Source organism: Chaetomium fimeti, assembly GCF_033439085.1.
Source record: "Chaetomium fimeti strain CBS 168.71 chromosome Unknown B0H64scaffold_2, whole genome shotgun sequence".
NCBI classification, from domain to species: domain Eukaryota; kingdom Fungi; phylum Ascomycota; class Sordariomycetes; order Sordariales; family Chaetomiaceae; genus Chaetomium; species Chaetomium fimeti.
In genome coordinates this window covers 3440817-3458708 of record NW_026944330.1, presented here as the reverse complement: position 1 = coordinate 3458708, position 17892 = coordinate 3440817, and the positions used below count along the sequence as shown (strand labels likewise).

Sequence of the window (17892 nt, the reverse complement as noted above, 5' to 3'; positions counted from 1 at the left end):
CCCGGGTAATAAGACGACCCATCAAATGGCCCGAATCGGCCAAAGCCGATGCGGCCTTTTGTCTTTTCAGTTTACACAGTAACGTTATGCACAGAGGTCATGTGCTTGTTCTGCTGATTTGACGACGCAAGCGGAAATAAGCACAGAACTCCAACTCGGGCTGCAGTCATGTCTCTTTGCAACTCCAACCTGTGACCCCGCCGCAGTCTCGGGTTACACGAACCTCACCTACCCCACACCTTGGGCCGCCCTTCTCCTCACCTTTTCGACGACGTGACGACGGGAAGTCTGGTGTGACCAAACGCGCCGAGGTGCTTGGTGGGATGCATGAGCTTAATTTGGCTCTGGGTGCGTAACCCGATCCTCTCTTCTCGGTCCCTCCAAGACCGGGAGACCCGATCGAGGGAACACGGGGAAGAATGGGAACACTGGGAACAGCGAGACGGGACTGTCTACACTAGCCCAGTCTCTACCTACGGTACTTACGAGACCTGCCAACACCAAGTGGACATGTCCCGTACGACCTACCTCCATAAGGGCTATCGGGTAGTTCGTGATGATTCAGGGCCTCAAACGACAGTTTCCCGTTTCGGAGGTCGAGTCACATACACGATATCCGTCATCTGAACACACAACACTCCATCTAGCCTGTCCCTCTGGGCGTAAAGCAAACCAATCCCCCAACGCGTCGCCCCTCCTCAACAACTCACCACAAAAGTCCAAGCTCTCAAATTAAACCCTCGCCGGCCTCGCTTAGAAGCCAGCCAGCAAGCGGGCCGAAGAAATCAACCCCAAGGACGCGGTCTTCCCCACCTCCCATGCAAGGCCGTGCATATGTCGTGGGTGTGCTCGGGTCAGCGAGTGACAGCTCGCAATCTTCCAGCCCTAGCCCGGCCCGACCGGACGAACGAACCCTCTCGGACAACCGAGGCGCTCGTCACCTCCAACGTACATGTACCCCTTCCCCCTCCTGCGCCAGCCCTAAAACGGCAACGACTCCAAGCATTCGCGGCTCGTTGGGGTCGTCTGCCTCACTCTCTGACCCTCCGAACGCCCATGTGGACGTGGCTTGCCGGCTGACTGCGTCGACCTTTTATGGACCAGACCTAGTTGCTGTCTATGTACCAAGGAGTGACGCTACCTATCTGCAGACCGATAGTACCTAGGTAGCTCGGTATGCATGCTCACCACCTACATACACACGGCCATCCCTCTTGGCGGGACATGCATCTTGGCAAGCCTCATTTTTTTCTTTTGGGGATGGATCTTTTGGTGCCATTGATACCTATGTACTGGACTTTTCGTGACAAGATGGCGGTCGACCCCTGCTGCGGTATGACCCTTTTGGGGTCTGTTCCTCGTGAGTGCAAAGTGGCTGGTAGCTAAGCTCCTTGGTGTTGTTGTCAGCATTGTTGGTGGCGTTCCCATCCCAACCTTGTACTCCCAAGTGAAACAACCACATGTCGTCCTCATTTTCCCTGGGCAGCGATGGCGATCACGACAGAGACACCCTATCAATTCATCAATGCATTGCCTCGTTCGTGAACCAGTCCCGCTCACCGCAACTCCATTTCAGCTGAGCTCTTTACCCCTTCACCGAAGGCCAACGCCCAATAACCGCCACCCAGACCTTTTCCTTGTGTAACCCAAGCACGCAACGCACAGATTACCAGCTGCATCTGCGTGGCTGGCTGGCGAGGTTCCATTGGAAACCTTCACCTCGGACTTTTTTGCAGCCCCATCCAAAAAGAAAATCAGCAAATCCTCCTTTTCCCACCGGGATGTTGTCGAAACATGCAATTCCAATCCCACCGGCAACGGACGGGAGGAAGCCTCCGTGATGACGAGAGAAGGAAGGGCAAAAGGAATCAAGGAAGAAACTAGGCAAGTAAGTATGTACATACATACAACCAACAGGCGGGACGAGATCACATGAGGCCGCGTCGATGAGGTGCTCTGCCCATCACCCGTCCCTCCCGACCATATTTCCATACCACCGCCCCCCCTTTTTCCGCCTCGGTTCCTCTCAATCTGAAGTCTGGAACTCATGTACAAGGTAATCTGGCACAGCTCATCCATCCGTTTCCAGACGGCGCCTACTTTGCTTCTTTACTCGCCTCCACGGCTGAAGCCTGACTGCGCCGCCGGTTAGGAAAGGTCGGCTGGTATGTATGTATGTACACTTTGGGGGGGTGTCAGCCTGCAGTCTCATCAGTCAGTCAGTCGGTCTGTCAGTCGGTCTGCCAGTTGGTTAGGTTACCGCGCCGTCCGCCGGCCATTCAGCCATCGCCGAGTGCAGAGCGAGGTTTATGCTTTCCCAATGTCACCTTACCTTTTGCTCTGCTTCTGCTTCTGCGTCTGCTTCTGGCGCGGCTTTCCTCTATCGGCCATGGATGCAGAGCCAGCCGGGCTGGCTGAGTGGTTGGTGAGTTGACTGGTTGGCTGGTTGGTTGGCTGGCTGGTTCGTATGTACGCGGGTCAGTAGAGGGTGGTAACGGGTACCTCACCCTGCTGGGCAACCAAGATTGGGCTGAGTGGATGGATGGGGCATCCCCTTCCGGCCGACTGCTGCTGCTGCCGCATTGTCAGCTTCGAACCTTCAACCCACCACCTAGCGCGTTGTTGTGTGTTGAGAGAGAGCTGACAATGTGATACGACCCTGCCTCCCACGACCACCGCGCACGCGATAACACACACGCGCACATGAGCAGATGGGCTGCGTACGGGAGAAAGTGGGAAATGAGGGAAAATAGAAACTTTTGTGTCTGCCTATCTGAGCCGCGCCATGTTGGATGGTGGATGATGGGGCGTGGTTTGCCACCGCCGGCTTATTCGGCTGCCTTGTCGGACAAACGCGTTCAGTTTGTACGACTACATGGTAACTACATGCCACTCGCGAAGTTTAACATCAAACAGAAAACCTCGAATATTTGCAGGCATCGTTACTGACCCCCTGCTCCCCTGGCTGCCACGCTCGGCTGCTTCCGAGACGCCCGCCCCCTCTCCCCTTTTCGTACCTTTCTGTGTACTCCCACGCTTTTTCTCACGCACCTCTCGTGGCCTTTTGACCCCGGACCATGGGACAGCCTCTCCTCTATTCCATTCGGTACCGGGAACCACTCAGGGTGGGACACGGCACTGGGTGGCTGGTTGGCTGGTGTCACAAGAGGGGTTGGTCAGGGGTATTGAAGGTCGGCTTGAGAGGTTGTTGAGGGGGGGGTGGCATAACACCATGATTCCCGTGATGATGTTAGCTTAGAGCTGATATCGATTCCTTTGCTTAACCTGCATGTCACGCAACAGGTCACTGGACGCGTCATCTGACGAGCTTGCTTGCCGGTCCGGGAATAAGTACCCAAACGGGCGTGTGGTATTATATACCGGCATGCGAATATCAGATGGAGAGAAATGTGATGATATGCAGGCGCTGCAGACAGTGCGACCTTGGCGGTGTGGTCGCCAGGGTAGAGTGGCATGTGTGCATTTCATGATCGCTCGATCCCGATGGCCTGCCCCGAGTTCCGTACCGTCATGTCTCTTCGTCGTCGTCTACTCCGATCTACTACTCACCGCCGTTCTGCGTCGATAACAGAGTCGTTGGCCAAGCTGGCCAAGCTGGCCAAGCTGGCCAAGTCCGATGGCACCGTCTCTCCGAGTTCAACGGAGGGCTTGGACGACAGTTTGATGAGAGACGTGAAGGCGTCATGTACCACGGCATTGCCAGCTCCTGCTTCTATGTGACGCCGCCTGCCGCCTCGATGTGGCCTGCCCGCAGTTATCCGTCTTGGCTCTGTCGCTCAGTCGTACACGACACGGCGGTCGGGAGGTGGGATGGATAGGATCAGCTGGTGCTCGTGGCATGACTGCGTTTTTTGAAAGCATCAGATAAGCGAGAGGCAACAAGGGACAACCCGACACAGTCGGTTGCCTCGGAGGGGAAGGCCTATCACTGCCCGTGAAGGTGCAGATGCCATGCACTCGTCAGGGTGTTTCGTGAGATTTGGTTGCCTCGTCTGGGCTTCCTGCCTCATCGACGCGCTGGTGCTGCATCTCGTGTTGCCTTGATTTGCTTCTTTCGGGCTGATCAGCTGGGTTGATCTTCCCGTCCTGGACGATCATGACCAAGCATGTATACACGTACGGGTGGAGGCGAGCTGGCATGACAGTCTTGTTTCTCGACCTCACCATCGTCGGCCCAAAAGCATGATAGAGAAGGACTACTCGAGACGTCCTTCGTCGAGATGGGATTTACTAGCCCTAACCGAGCATCGTGTGACACCCCTTTCTCGAGGCCACGGCGTGCGGGATTTAGGAGGAAGGACAGCATCAGTGACTCGACACAGCTTCCGCATTCGAGATCGGTGTCTTTGACGGGTCAATTACACTGCTTGCTTACACTGCATTGAGACACTCGACGCCCATAAAGTGGGCGTCTCACTGGCGATCACGCAACAAATAAAAGACTCCTTAATAACTAGTTATCAGGTAGGGATCGATCGAGGTCTGGCTTTTCGTGGTGTCAACTCGGTCGGTCAGAGACCGGTGAGCGAGCGGAATCCGCTTGGAGGCAAGGTTCTTCCGGTACATGCACATGCAGTGTACATACAATGGTGAAGTTGAGAAAGTCAAAGTGGTCTGAGACATCAATATGCTGGACTTGTCTGGCGCCACTCCCAGGCCTGTCGAGGGAACACAATGGCTCATGGCAAGGCGTACAAGGACAGGGGTTGCGGGAACCGACACAGGAGGCGGCCATGGCAACTGCGCCTGTATTTTCCTCCAGCCAATGCTGTACGCGTAACTGAGACACAGGCTCCTTCTTTTTTCTGCGCCGTCTCACACGACATCAATCAGGCTGAGCCGTCCCTGGACAGACGAGCACCGAGACATGGCACAGGAGCATGTCTCTGACTAGACCCACTCGTTACATTCCATCACTGTCACAGCGAAAACGACTTCTCGATGTTCGATCCATCGGGTTGACAATGTCTATCAATGTCCTTCCGAATCCAGCCGTTTTGTACCACGAGACCCCGGTTCCCCTTGCCTGCTAGGCCCAACCCCTGGCTCACATGTCAGGTATTCCGTGTCCCGGTCCTCTAACTACTTGGTATTCCTTCGCCTTGTTTCTAAACGCAGGAGCCGACGTTGTGTCGTACAAGCCTTGGCCTCTGATGGTTTGTCCGATCTGTTGAGCGTGGCTTGGTGATCGACGAGCTCTGCGTCTCGAAGTTGTGTCCGTTGATCCAATGAGGACCAAACGTCAAGGGGTCCGTTGACTCTTCCATTCTCGTTCCTGGTTCCCATGGGCGGACGTTAACTAGCCCCAGCTCAGATACCACATTTCGCGTTTTGATAAAAAGCTGATTGCTGCGAGAAAGCAGCAGCCCGTCTAAGCACTACTCGAGTTACTTGACCCGAAGTCTCGGTTATGTGGACGGATACTGTACAGGCAGCCGAAGCGGGAGAGCGGAAGCAGACAATGAAGCAAACAACCGGCCCCCTTGCTGCACGCCCTACCGTACATGTAGTTTTACCAAAAGCCCAGACCAGACGCCACCACGCCTCACCGGTCTCCCCAAATCCCCCAGCCCTCCGAGGCCACTAGTCCGTTATGCCACGCTACGCCTCACCATGCCGTGCAGAATCCCATCACCAAACCTGGCCCAATCCAGGCCCAAGAAACTGAGACAGCCCCTTGCCTCTCTCCATCAGCCCGGCCCGATCACCGAAAGTACCTGACAGCATCGGCGTCCCAGCCTCGGCTCTGCTTTCCCTTAGCCCACCTCAAGCCGGGTACTCGACTGCATGCAGTATACAGCTCGGTACCGCAACCCGACTTATCACTGCGCCCTCCCCCCCTCTCCTGCTCCCGACACGAGGGATGAGGCACTGGGCGTGCATGACTTGGCGCCGCCACAATTGCGGGCAAGTGAAGCCGGTGAAGGGAGCCTGCAATCAAAGCCGCAATCAAAGCTGCACCGTTGCCCAACTACCAACCACAGAGGTAAAAGACATGGAACGCCTTGGGGAGGCAACAAGAAGGCAAACCTGCAGACAAAAAGTACGAGGCCAAGGAATGAGACGCCGCCCAGCCCAGCCAAGGTCCGACGAGAGCATGAGCTGGCAGGCCGTATTGCTATTCCCCCCGCTCCGCGCATTCCGAACTGTGCTCTCTGCAGGCCACGGACAGGGCGACCAAGAGACATACAGTTGCAACGTAGTATTGAGGATGCGGTTTTCTCTCTATTCGGGGATCGCTGCGTTGTCCGGTCGCGGTAACCGCGGAAGTGAAAAAAAGGACGCTGGATATTGCGGGTGTTCTCTGCAGGAGCTCGCATGTCGTCGTGGTGCAAGACACCCGAAGCAGCGCTGTGGTGGAAACAAACATCTGCGGTTCGGGAATAGCTAGCCGAGGCTCTGGATTCAGGGGTAAAGTAAACAAACCGCATTCGGCACGACACGAGTGCGCGGGCGACGCCGAAAACTCCAAACCAAAACGGGCTCAATCCAACCGCGATTATATCCGCGCAATGCTGAATGTAACATCCCATGACCATGACCGTCCAAACTAACAATCCCATCACCATCCAACTCGCCCACCCATTCACACCCCCAACGGCTGCACATTCCCCCTAATCTCCCGAATCACCTCCCTCGTCCTCGCATTATCCTCAAAGCTCACCTTGACCAAATCCACCACCTCCTCCGCCGTAAAATACAGACTCAACTCCCCCTCCACCCACAGAAACCGCACATCCTTCAGATTACTCTGCAGCACCTCACTCAGATACTTCAACCGCAGCCAGTTCCCCGCAAACTGCGCCGTAACAGGCACCTCCCCCTCCTCCCTCTCCACCTCCACCTCCCCCTCCTCCCTCTTCACCCCCACCCCCCCCCTCCCCCTTCGTCACCACCCCCTCCTGCGCCGCCAACCGACTCGGCAAGAACAGCTCATCCAGCTCCCCCTCGACCGACGCGATCAGCCCGGCGATGTTGTAGGCCTCGTCCTGGCCGATGGAGGGCAGGTCGGTGACGTCGGCGATCATCTTGGCCGCCACGGCGTCGACGAGCCCGCCGACGGCCTGCTGCCAGACGGAGCGCGCGAGGACGGCCTCCCAGGCGGCGGCGAGGGAGCGCACGCGCGCCGTGGCCGAGGTGATGGATGATGCGGTGTCGGGTTGGTGGAGGAGGTTTTGTTCGCCTTTTTGGGGGGGTTAGTATCTAGGTGTTGGGGGGGGGGGGGGGGGGGGGGATGGATGGGATGGGGAGGTTTGGGATGGGGAAGAGGGGAGGGGGGGCGCGTACCGCCTAGTAGGTCGCGCAGGACTGTTTTTTGGATGGCTAGTTCGTTGGTGTAGGCGCGGTTGGCGAAGGATTGGAGGGATTTGATGTCGTTGTCTAGCCGCAGCATGTTTTGGGCTCTTGTGCTGATGTCGTCGCGCGTCTTCCAGGTTGTGGCAAACTCGGAGAGTTGCTCTGCCACGTAGGCGGCGTCGTTGTAGAGATACCTAGGACCATTAGGGTGAGTTCTCTTTTGGTTAGGGTCCAACTTACATGTTGCCGCCGATTCCCGGGGAGTAGTAGTGAGGTGAAACGGCTCGAAATATGGCCAGGACGAGCGTGGGGAGACTGAACAATCCTGCTGCTTGAGCCGCGACTGGGCTGCTCGCGTAGCTGTCGTGCGTCAAGGCGGCACCGTCCTCGACTATCGCGAATATCAAGTCTAGAACTGGCTGCGGCAGAGAAGAGATGCTGTAGGTCTCTTTCAGGACCAACTCTCTGGTCTGTGGTTCTGATCGCGGCGCCGTAGGGTTTTCTGAAGCTTGGGCTTCATCAGCGTTGCCCTCGTCACCCCATCCCCAAGCTTCTGACGGGTCCTCTTCCTCGTCTGGTTTGCTTTCGTTGGGTACCGCCGCCGTAGCTTCCACGCTCGGTTCCTCTGCTGCAGCTTCCTCCTCCCCCCAACCCCACGCGTCAGCGCCGTCATCACCGCCATCCGGTGGCCCACCCACTGTGCCATTTTCTGCCTCTTCTGGGTTTGCCTGCCCGCCATCATCCCAGGCGTCCCAACCGTGGTCGTCGGCAGAAGCGGCGGCACCGTTCGCAACGAGTTGTTGACCCTCTGACTTCGAAACCATTTGCTTCTCTACCTTTTCCACCCGCTTCGGCGCGCCGAGGCCCCGGGAAAGCATGATGCGCACGGAATCCAGCGCAGCTTCTCTGCATTTTGCAAGCCAGACCTTGGGTGCGTTGTCCGCCCATTCTTGTAGACCACCGAGGTTTGAGAAGCCGAGCGCTTTTAACCTTGCGCAGAAGGCTTTGGCAGCTTCAATAACCTCCTGGAACTTATCCATATCCTGGAGCGATGATGGTACGGCTGAATCGAGCCAGACACTCGTGATCTTATGTATTGTTTCCGGTAGTAGGGTGGATGAAATAGTATCGATAAGGTCAGGGGGAAGCTGCTGGACTAGGAAAGAGAAAGCCTGCTCGAGGTCTGCAAAGAGAGACTGAAAGGTTTTGTCTGACGAGCCTCGTAGTTCAAGTGCACCCTATATTAACGTGAGTAAGCGCGGGTCAGAAAGTACAATGGTTCACTCACATCTTGAATGTGGATGCTGGGCAATGTTTCTTTGCTTATATCCATCCTCGGAAGCAGGATCGCTTCGTTGATGTCCTGCCAGAGCCGACTCATTCGTTGGTCGACCTCCTTGTATGCCCTCAGACCTATTACTGCGTCTTCAAGGCTCATTGGCTCATCTACACAGGTCAGAGCCGTTTACGAGAAAATCGGCATCAGCAAGACTCACCTTCTCGACTGCTACTTATTGAGACTCTCCGGCTCTCCACATCGATATTGATAAGTGCGTTCCACACATGATCAAACACGTCGTGCACATCCGACTTTAGCTCGAACGCCCGGATGTCGAGGAGCTTGACGGCACGGCAGGACCTGTTCACTCCCACGGTATCTAGTTGCTTCCAGGACTCTGGGGAACATCAGCAGCGTCCAGCGAAGCTTACGGGCGCATTACTCACTTTCGAGTAGGTGTAGAGCATCTAGAATGCGCCGTTCATCTCGCGCTTGCTCGACCTCATCGAGGGTGCGATTCACCGTTTTGATGCCCTTGAGTGTTTCGTGTACTTGCGCATTGTAGTTCAGCTCGCGAATCAGGAAGTCGGCCTTCGCTTCGATCTCGTCTACCGCACGCCCCGACACGGCAGGGGTTTCGGAGGCCTTGACTATCTCGGCCGCAAGAGCTTTGGATCGAAGAATATCGTCCTGGACGGATTGCGCATTCGCCTGCCAGGTCCTCACGTCGTCGGCGGTCTCCTCATTGATCGCATGTATTTCGGCCTACCGCAGAGGGCGCTTAGCATGCGCCCGGCTCCCAACATGTGAAGGCTCGTACCTGAAGCTTTGCCTTGGCGTCTGCGAGTGCCTTGATGGCCGTCGGTAGGGATTCGGCGTCGATGGGCAGTGACGAGACATCCTCCTCGGGGAACGAGCCGTAAACGGAGAAATCGACGAGAGCTTGCGCCATGTGCGCGGCTGGCGGATCGGAGGTTGTCATGGCGAGTGCGGTGGGTGATTTGTTCGGGATATAGGCCTAGTGAAGCTTAGGATAGCTCGTCGAGTTGAGGCCACTTTAAGCCAGTTAGGCCCCTCCCGCGCTTTACACCCTGTCCCGTCGTAGCTTTGGCGTTCTCGACAAGTTCACTAGGGGTTGCGCAGTTGGTTTAACGCCAGTAGCAGATACATTGATATTCTTGCCGTGCGGTTGGTCGTTTCGTAAGAACGTCAAGTTGGTTTTGGTGAGGGAGGTTCGAGTAATCCGCAGGTCAAGTTGCTGGTTCAAGGTTCAAAGCTGTCTCCAATTGGAAGTCAACGTCAAAGCTTCGAACCTTGGCCGACATTGCACGAACCCCTGCTCCTGCTTTTGGGAAGTTGGGGAAGCCCCACTAACCTCGGGCCGGCCACGCACGAGTCCCAGTTGCTGCCAGCTGGTGGCATTGACCCACTCTTTTCGAACTTTTGCCCTGCACCCACAAAATTAAACCTCGAATTCTATTCCTCTCTCCTCTTCCGCTCAACGTCACGACGACAACCACGACGCCATCACCAGTCACAATGGCCGCTTCCAAGAAGGAGACTCCCCGCACCGGGCTGGCAACCGTAAGTCTTGAACCATTTCCCATCACAATTCGGAGCCGCGCGATCTTGGGCGGCTGCAATTGCCGCTCGTGGTTTCGCAAATTTTCAAACCGCAAAATGCTAACTCGCGACTTCACAGGGTCTCAACAAGGGCCACGTAAGATAAGCCTTCTTGTCTCACCTCGTGGAGGATCTCTGCACCTGCTTCATCCTCTCGGGGATATATCGAAGCATATGCGCGGATGATGGACTCTTGGCTGATTCATGTTCGCTCTTCCCCCGATTACAGAAGACCACCGCCCGCGTCAGCAAGCCGCGCGTGAGCCGCACCAAGGGCCACCTTAGCAAGCGGACTTCTTTCGTCCGTGAGCTCGTCAAGGAGGTTGCTGGGTACGTTTTGTTCCCTTCCACGGACGTTCTGTGGGTGGATTGGATTGTGACTAATGATTTGAACAGCCTCGCTCCCTATGAGCGCCGCATCATCGAACTTCTCCGCAACAGCAAGGACAAGCGTGCCCGTAAGCTCGCCAAGAAGAAGGTAGGCGTGCTCGATAGGATTTCTCTGCCGGATCACCGCTAACACTTGACCAGCTGGGCACCTTCGGCCGCGCCAAGGCGAAGGTTGAGGACATGAACCGTGTCATCGCCGAGTCTCGCCGTACCGGCCACTAAAGCGCCGCGTCGCTTTTTGGGATGCCACTATAAACCGGACGCCGAGGGATTGATGACGGATTCCGGGGGAGGGACACCGGTGTTGAGGGCCTTGCTCTCCCGGCCAGCACCCTTTGGCTTTGCGCTCAGAAAAGAGCTCGCCATCTAGACCAGACCAAAATCGACCTCGCGATTGTCTTTGATACCCTATTTACCATATCACATGTGGTGAATTCATGAAACTTGTTCCGATGGCTTGCATATTTCTGTCTCCAGATGTGAACCTAAGGTACCTGCTTCAGCACTGTCATCCACTCGGTGGCCACCAGCAGTTATAAGCGGCGATCAATAGTGACACATTGTTTCCGGGTGCACCACAAGCCCTGCCCGGTTTGTCACCCCAGTGTATCCTGCCCCGGATCAGGGCCAATCGGACCCGGTTTTCCACTCAGATGCCATCCGGGTCGGGTCCGTGACCGCCGACCTGCCGACGCCGTGGCTTCTGTGGACCCTCATTGTGGGCTTACTCTGCGGGGCACACACACCCTGACGACCACTTGCCCCGCCATTCAGGGATTCACGATTGTGCCGGGCACCAACAACAAGGGCCGCAACTGGTTGTGGAAGGGTGAGCAGCTCTGTTGGCTGTCGTAAGAGTTTCAACTGCCGTGCTCGGTAATGCTTTCCACAACCTCGTTAAGAAATGGGAATTGCACCTAGAACCTAAATCGATTATTACTGTGTTTCGTCCTTCCTTCCAGTCTCCAAAACGGAACAAAAAGAGAAACCGCTAAATTCACACAACTCCCCGCACACAACAACTCATCGACCTGAGCCCGATAATTTCAACCTTGGCCCCCGACAATTTTCCATATTTTTGCTGTCTAGACCGATCAGCTGCAAGGACGCAGCCACACCGCTATTGGTCTTCAACTCTACCGCCAGGCAGCAAGGCGACCCTTTGCTGGCAGCCTGCATTTGCCAACCCGGTACGTCTATCAGCGTCTCCCTGTCCACATCATCATGTCACCATAGCGTATCACATTTGGTGGGACAAGGCTATGGCGATAGTTCCCCGACAGAATCATCGTCGTCGACGTTTCATGCCATGAGACATCTGGCAAACCCCAAGCCACCCCTCTCTCCTCGTTCTCCTCCTCCTCCTACCTGTGGTTCTCCATCTCCCACCTCGCGTGCCCCAATGACCATATCGCCTGTTATCTCTCATACCGCGGCAAGATGCCTTCCTGGAGCCTAATATCACGGCTACTGCTCCTTGTGCTCGCGTGTGCTATCAGCACCGTGGCCGCAGCACAGAACACCCCGAAACAATCGTTGGACTTTGGGTATGCTACACAGCGAATGTTTGCTGTTGTCACTTGAATCCTGGTGATGAAATGTCAGCCACGAGCGGATGCACATCTTTCTGGCAGACTTAAATACAACCCCGACGTTCAACTGCTAACATACCCCCCAGTTACCTTCAAGGTCTCATGCAGATAGTGACAGGCCGGAACATGACTACTCAACAGAAACCTCGGTTCCGCAAGGTCCAGAGCTTCAGCACCGACTATGCCCCGACGACCATCACCCAGTATGAGTCGGAGAGAAGCGGCATGCGGGTCATTGTGGCCGACCGCAAGGGGCCCAAAATCAACGGCTACTTCACCTTAGCCACCGAGATCTTCGACGATTCGGGTGCTCCTCACACCCTGGAACACCTCGTCTTCATGGGTTCCAAGTCCTACCGATATAAGGGACTGCTAGACAAGCTGGCCGGCCGCGCTTATTCCAACACTAACGCCTGGACTGCCGTCGACCACACCGCCTACACTCTCGAAACCGCCGGATGGGAGGGCTTCGCTCAGATCCTCCCCGTCTATCTCGAACACGTTGTCGTCCCCCACATCACCGACGATGCCTGCGTCACCGAGGTCCACCACATCGACGGGGAGGGCAACGATGCCGGTGTCGTCTACTCTGAGATGCAGGCCCTTCAATACAGCAGCAACGAGCTCATGGATCTGCGGGCTCGCCGACTACTATACCCGGAGAACATCGGGTTTAGATACGAGACCGGTGGCATGATGGAAGCGCTTCGAGTTCTGACCCCACAACGTATTCGAGAATTCCACAAAGCCATGTACCAGCCTCAGAACCTCGCCATTGTTATCATCGGCGAGGCTGATCACGACGACCTCTTGAGGATACTGGACGACTTTGAGGAAAGCATCAAGGATGACATCCCACCTCCGGATCCCCAGTTCAAACGTCCTTTTGTTGATTCCGCCCAGCCGCCGCCACTGGAGAAGACCATCGTCGAGACGGTCGAGTTTCCCGAGGAAGACGAGTCGACGGGTGAGATAGTGGTGGCTTTCTTCGGTCCGAGCTGTATCGACCAGATCCAGGGGACAGCCGTGAACATCATCATGACATATCTTTGCGGATCGTCCGTGTCCGTCATCGAGAACGTCATGGTTGAGAAGGAGCACCTCGCGAGCTCAGTATCATACTGGTGGGACAGCAGGCCAAACTCGGTCATCTGGTTCCAGCCGACTGGCGTTGCTACCGAGAAGTTGGCCTTCGTGGAACAGCGCCTCATCAACCTTCTCAAGGAAGTCGCATCGAAGCCTCTCGACATGGGCTACATCAAAGAGTGCCTGCAGCGCGAGAAACGCCAAGTGAAGCTCCAAGCGGAAGGTTCGGAGGGGTTCTACGCCACCAATATCATCACCGACTACCTCTTTGGCAAGCGCGACGGCGCCACGTTGAAGGAACTATCGTCACTGGACGAATATGACATCCTCGACGGCTGGACCGAAGCTCAATGGAGAGATTTCCTGAAGAAGTGGATTTCAGATGCCCACCACATCTCCATCTTGGGCAAGCCGTCCATGGAGCTTGCAAACACCCTCAAGGCCAACGAGGAGGCGCGACTAGCCAAGAGGAGGGAGGAGCTCGGTAAGGAGGGCCTCGAGAAACTGAGCGAGAAGCTTGAGAGTGCGAAGAAAAACAACGACAAGCCGATTCCGCCCGAGGTGCTGGATCAGTGGGCTGTCCCTGGCACCACATCTATCCACTTCATTGAGTCCGAAACTGCGAGATCGGGCAATGCTCGGAGTCTGGGAGTGTTGGACAACGCCGCGCAGAAAGCCATCGACGCAGTACCGCAGGGCCTCCCGCTGTTCGTGCAGTTTGAAGACGTCCCGACCGGTTTTGTGCACCTCACCGTCCACCTAGGCATGTCGCAGATTCCTACCAAGTACAAGCCGCTCCTGCCTCTGTTTGCCGATATCTTCTTCAACTCCCCGGTGACAAGGGACGGCCAGCGCATCGAGTTTGAGGAAGTGGTCAAGCAACTGGAAAAGGATACCATTAGCTACCACATCAGCTCGTCTTCCCGGCTGGGCGACTACGAGGGCGTGGCCATCCAGTTCCGGCTCGACCGAGAGAAGTACACTACCATCATCAGCTGGCTGCGAACTCTGATGTTCGACATCATCTTTGACCCCGTCAGGATCAAGGCGGCCATTGTCAAGGCGCTCGCGGATATCCCGGAGGCGAAGAGAGATGGTCGCATCATGGCTCACGAGGTCGAGATCGCCATCCACTTCAGCCCCGAGTCCTACCTCGCGGCGAAGCGGACGCTCGTCAAGGCCGTGTACCTGCGCCGCCTGAAGAAGCTCATCGAGAAGGAGCCCGAGACCGTGCTCTCATGGTTCGAAGAGCTGCGCAAGAGCCTCTTCACCTTCGACAACATGCGCGTCCTCGTGACGGCGGACATCGCCAAACTCGACAACCCCGTCGCCGCCTGGGACGCCCTCACAAGCAACCCCGCCCTCGACCCAACCAAGGACATCCTCCCCCTCACCAAGCTCTACTCACTACTCAGCGCCGAGGGCCAAACCCCGGGCTCCGTCGGCAGCGTGGTCATCCCCATGACAACCCTCGACAGCTCCTACAGCGTCAGCACCGCGACGGGCTTCACGTCCTACTCGGACCCGCGCCTGCCGGCCTACCTGGTCGCGCTCGGCTACCTGGAGGCGGTCGAGGGCCCGCTGTGGAACGCGGTGCGCGGCAACGGGCTCGCCTACGGCGTGTCCTTCTCGCGCGAGGTCGACGCGGGCTACATCCAGTTCCGCGTCTACCGCTCCCCCGACGCCAGCAAGGCCATCGAGGCCAGCCGCGCCACCGTCGCCAAGCTCGCCGAGGGCGATGTCCCGCTCGACCGCCACCTCGTCGAGGGCGCCGTCAGTGGTGTGGTCTTTGGTGCGGCCGATGAGCAGGCTACCATGGCGGCGGCGGCGCAGCAGAACTATGTTGTTGGTGTTGTGCGCGGGCTGGAGCCTGGTTGGAACCGCAAGATTTTGGCGAGGGTGAGGGAGGTGACCGAGGATGAGATCCGTGCTGTTATGCGCGAGGTCATCATGCCGGTGTTTGCGCCGGGGAAGAGTAACGTGGTGGTGACGTGCGCGCCGATCATGGAGGAGGTGAGTTCTTTTCTTCTTCTTCTGCTTTTGAGTTGCGAGGTGGGTGGGTAGGGCAGAGAAGAAGCTGACTTGGTTTGATAACTGCAGAACATGGTCAAGGCGCTCGGTACCGCTGGGTACAAGACCCAGGTGCAGACGCTGTCGCATTTCTATAACGACTATGGGCTGAAGGCGGATGAGGAGGAGGAAGAGGAGGAGGAGGAGGATGAGGATGAGGAGATGGAGGATGGGGAGGATGTGTCCGGGTCTGATGAAGATGAGGATTGATGTGGGTAGATCTTAGACCGGCTTAGGCTTGTCATAGATATTGCATAGATTTTCTTGACAAACTGCGTGCTGGGCCTGTTTGATGTGGTTAACGTGACTCTCTACTCGGTAGGTTCGAGAGATATCTCAGGTATGTAAGTAAGGTCCCGGAATAACCCCCTTGAGTCACAAATATCGATGCCTGGGAGCAAATGCCAACCGTTTTTGTCTGCAATCTCATTACTCATCTACCCGAGTTGTCTAGGGCAGCTACCCCAGCCCGCCAGTAACAGATAACAATTCTAATCCTGCCGCTCTATACCAACCAACCATCATCCGCAGGCACGCGATGTCCCCCTCTTTTAATCCCAGGTCTGTGCCGTCGCTGTGTCCCTCGCTCTCTCGTCCGTCCCAGAACGCCGTTATGGTATATATGTATGTGTGTATCAGGCCATTCACTCAGTATCCACCGCCGCTCGCACCGTCGTATATGCATCCGCCAAAAGCACAAAGAAGAAGACGCCTCCGTCCGAATACCCCATCTCATCCCACCTACTCATTCACCGCGTCCATCATCCCATCCACCCCGTCCCACCCCGTCCCCCCAGCGCACCCCCTTCGCTCACCGCACCCCATACGAAGCAGGCAGGCAGGTAGGTAGACAGGCGGGCTCGACAGGCAAGCCAAGCCAAGCCAAGCCAGGACAAACGACAACGGGTCAGATCAAGCCTGGGCGGTGGCCTCATCGGCCTGGAGGCGACTGAGCAGACGATCGCGCCAATCGTCGCAGACCTTATCAAAGCCGGCAACGACATCACCACAGGCGCGCGCGCACTCGCGGCGCTGCAGGCGCTCGCCCCAGCCGCCGCGGTCGAGCCAGCGCTCGCCCTCCTCGCGCAGCTCCTCGTCGCGGCGCAGCTCGGCGACCGTCTCGCGCGCGGCGCGCAGCCGCCGCGTTGCTGTTGTCGTTGTCTGGCGCGACATGTGGAGTGTGTCGGACAGGTAGTTGAGGGTTTGCACTAGGTCGCCCGTGAGGGTGTGCAGGGAGGAGAGGGATTGCAGGGCGGGGGTTGCGGGGCGCGGCATCAGCTCTGTGAGGCTGAGTAGCATGGGGAGGAGGCTTTCGAGCGTTTCTTCGGTGGGGGGTGCCGCGAGCGGGGAGAGGAGGGGGAAGGTGAGGTTGTGGAGTTGGCGGGTTTGGTGGGTGAGGTGGGTTGTGAGGGCGGAGTGGGCGGTTATTAACCTGGAGAGAGGGGGTTGGTTAGCGGAGGGCAGAAAAGGGGGTATGGAGGAAGGGGGCTTACCGAGTGGCGCCACCTTCGACGTTGCCTTGTGAGCCGAGGTCACGGAGACCGTCAGTTACGCGCTTGAAGGTCCCGTCTGTGGCCGAGCCGTTCTTTTCCGTACCGCGGCGGGCAAGCGATTCGACCTCGTCCATCTGCTCTACTAGTTTGGATGGCATCCCGGGTGACTCGAGGTCCGACTCGCTCCCGTACTCGCTGCCGTCGTACTCGCTGCCCTTCCTTCGATGCCCCCGCCCGTTCGGCGTTGGGAGCCCCAGACTCCCTTTGGAGTTGTGCCCCTTCCCGGAGCCAGACGGACTCCCGACCTCCACGCCACTGTCCCTGATCCCCTCCTCCTTCTTATCGTCGTCTATGGTAACATCCTCGAGACTTATCCCCGGCGTCCCCCCCTCAGCACCCTGTCCATCCGCCGCTCCCTCATCATAGTCGTCATCTTCATACCCATCATAGTCCTCTTCGTCGTCGGAGAAAGCGCCGGCCAGCTCGTCAGCTAGGTTACCCAGCCCTCCGCCTCCTGCGTCGCCAACCCCGCCACCACCAGATATTCCCAGGTCCATGGATGAATCATTGAATGAAGAAGCTTTGGATTGGCGGCGCTCCCCTGGCGAGTACGGGGCGTATGAGACGGAGTGGTCGATAGAAGGGTGGCGCGAGTGCTGCGGCGTTCGCGGTGAGGACATTTTAGCGGTCTGTTTAGACCGGTGACTAAAGTGTTCGGCGTTGGGCTTTCAAATTGGACGGTCGCTGCCGTGGCGGTCAAGGTGCTGCCTGCCCGTCGCTCCGTCGACCGATGGTCCGAACCGTAGCGGTAGCTGATATGTAGTCGATGGAAGCGGTGATCAGCAGATTCGGGGTTGAGCCAAACGTCTTAGTCGGTCGTTGCCGTGGTTATGCGCAGGGATGACGAATCGTCGGTCGGCCGCGAAGAAACACTCGCTGGCGAACTGAAGGTATATTAGACCCGGCGGTCTATAGCTGGGCGGGCGAATACACTAAACAGGCCAGGCCGTCTTCGATGCTAAAGAAAAGAAAATTACAGGCT

At 57.0% G+C, this 17892-nt stretch overlaps 5 protein-coding genes across 5 annotated transcripts; 2 read left to right on the top strand and 3 right to left on the bottom strand.

The window, feature by feature from the left end:
- Nucleotides 1-5575: 5575 nt before the first annotated feature.
- Nucleotides 5576-6899, bottom strand: B0H64DRAFT_95243 (uncharacterized protein). Its single transcript, XM_062809016.1, has one exon. It carries the CDS (start codon nt 6588-6590, stop codon nt 5844-5846), a length of 747 nt encoding a protein of 248 aa, XP_062662755.1. The 5' UTR covers nt 6591-6899; the 3' UTR covers nt 5576-5843.
- B0H64DRAFT_415607 (uncharacterized protein) lies at nt 6608-9578 on the bottom strand (the record flags this gene model as incomplete). Its single annotated transcript, XM_062805109.1, has 8 exons — nt 6608-6865; nt 6918-7204; nt 7309-7511; nt 7558-8555; nt 8606-8763; nt 8814-8993; nt 9043-9361; nt 9417-9578. The coding sequence occupies 8 exons, from the start codon at nt 9576-9578 to the stop codon at nt 6608-6610; spliced, it is 2565 nt and encodes an 854-aa protein (XP_062662754.1).
- A 509-nt stretch (nt 9579-10087) lies between these two features.
- On the top strand, nt 10088-11120 carry B0H64DRAFT_387808 (ribosomal protein L36e). Its single transcript, XM_062803230.1, has 5 exons — nt 10088-10180; nt 10299-10316; nt 10449-10549; nt 10616-10697; nt 10751-11120. Exons 1-5 carry the CDS (start codon nt 10136-10138, stop codon nt 10829-10831), a joined length of 327 nt encoding a protein of 108 aa, XP_062662753.1. The 5' UTR covers nt 10088-10135; the 3' UTR covers nt 10832-11120.
- A 926-nt stretch (nt 11121-12046) lies between these two features.
- Nucleotides 12047-15632, top strand: B0H64DRAFT_95223 (Metalloenzyme, LuxS/M16 peptidase-like protein). The gene is made up of 2 exons (XM_062809015.1): nt 12047-15300; nt 15388-15632. Exons 1-2 carry the CDS (start codon nt 12304-12306, stop codon nt 15565-15567), a joined length of 3177 nt encoding a protein of 1058 aa, XP_062662752.1. The 5' UTR covers nt 12047-12303; the 3' UTR covers nt 15568-15632.
- A 606-nt stretch (nt 15633-16238) lies between these two features.
- On the bottom strand, nt 16239-17730 carry B0H64DRAFT_95190 (uncharacterized protein). Its single transcript, XM_062809014.1, has 2 exons — nt 16851-17730; nt 16239-16789 (listed from the first exon to the last, which is right to left on the bottom strand). Exons 1-2 carry the CDS (start codon nt 17528-17530, stop codon nt 16270-16272), a joined length of 1200 nt encoding a protein of 399 aa, XP_062662751.1. The 5' UTR covers nt 17531-17730; the 3' UTR covers nt 16239-16269.
- Nucleotides 17731-17892: the final 162 nt, after the last annotated feature.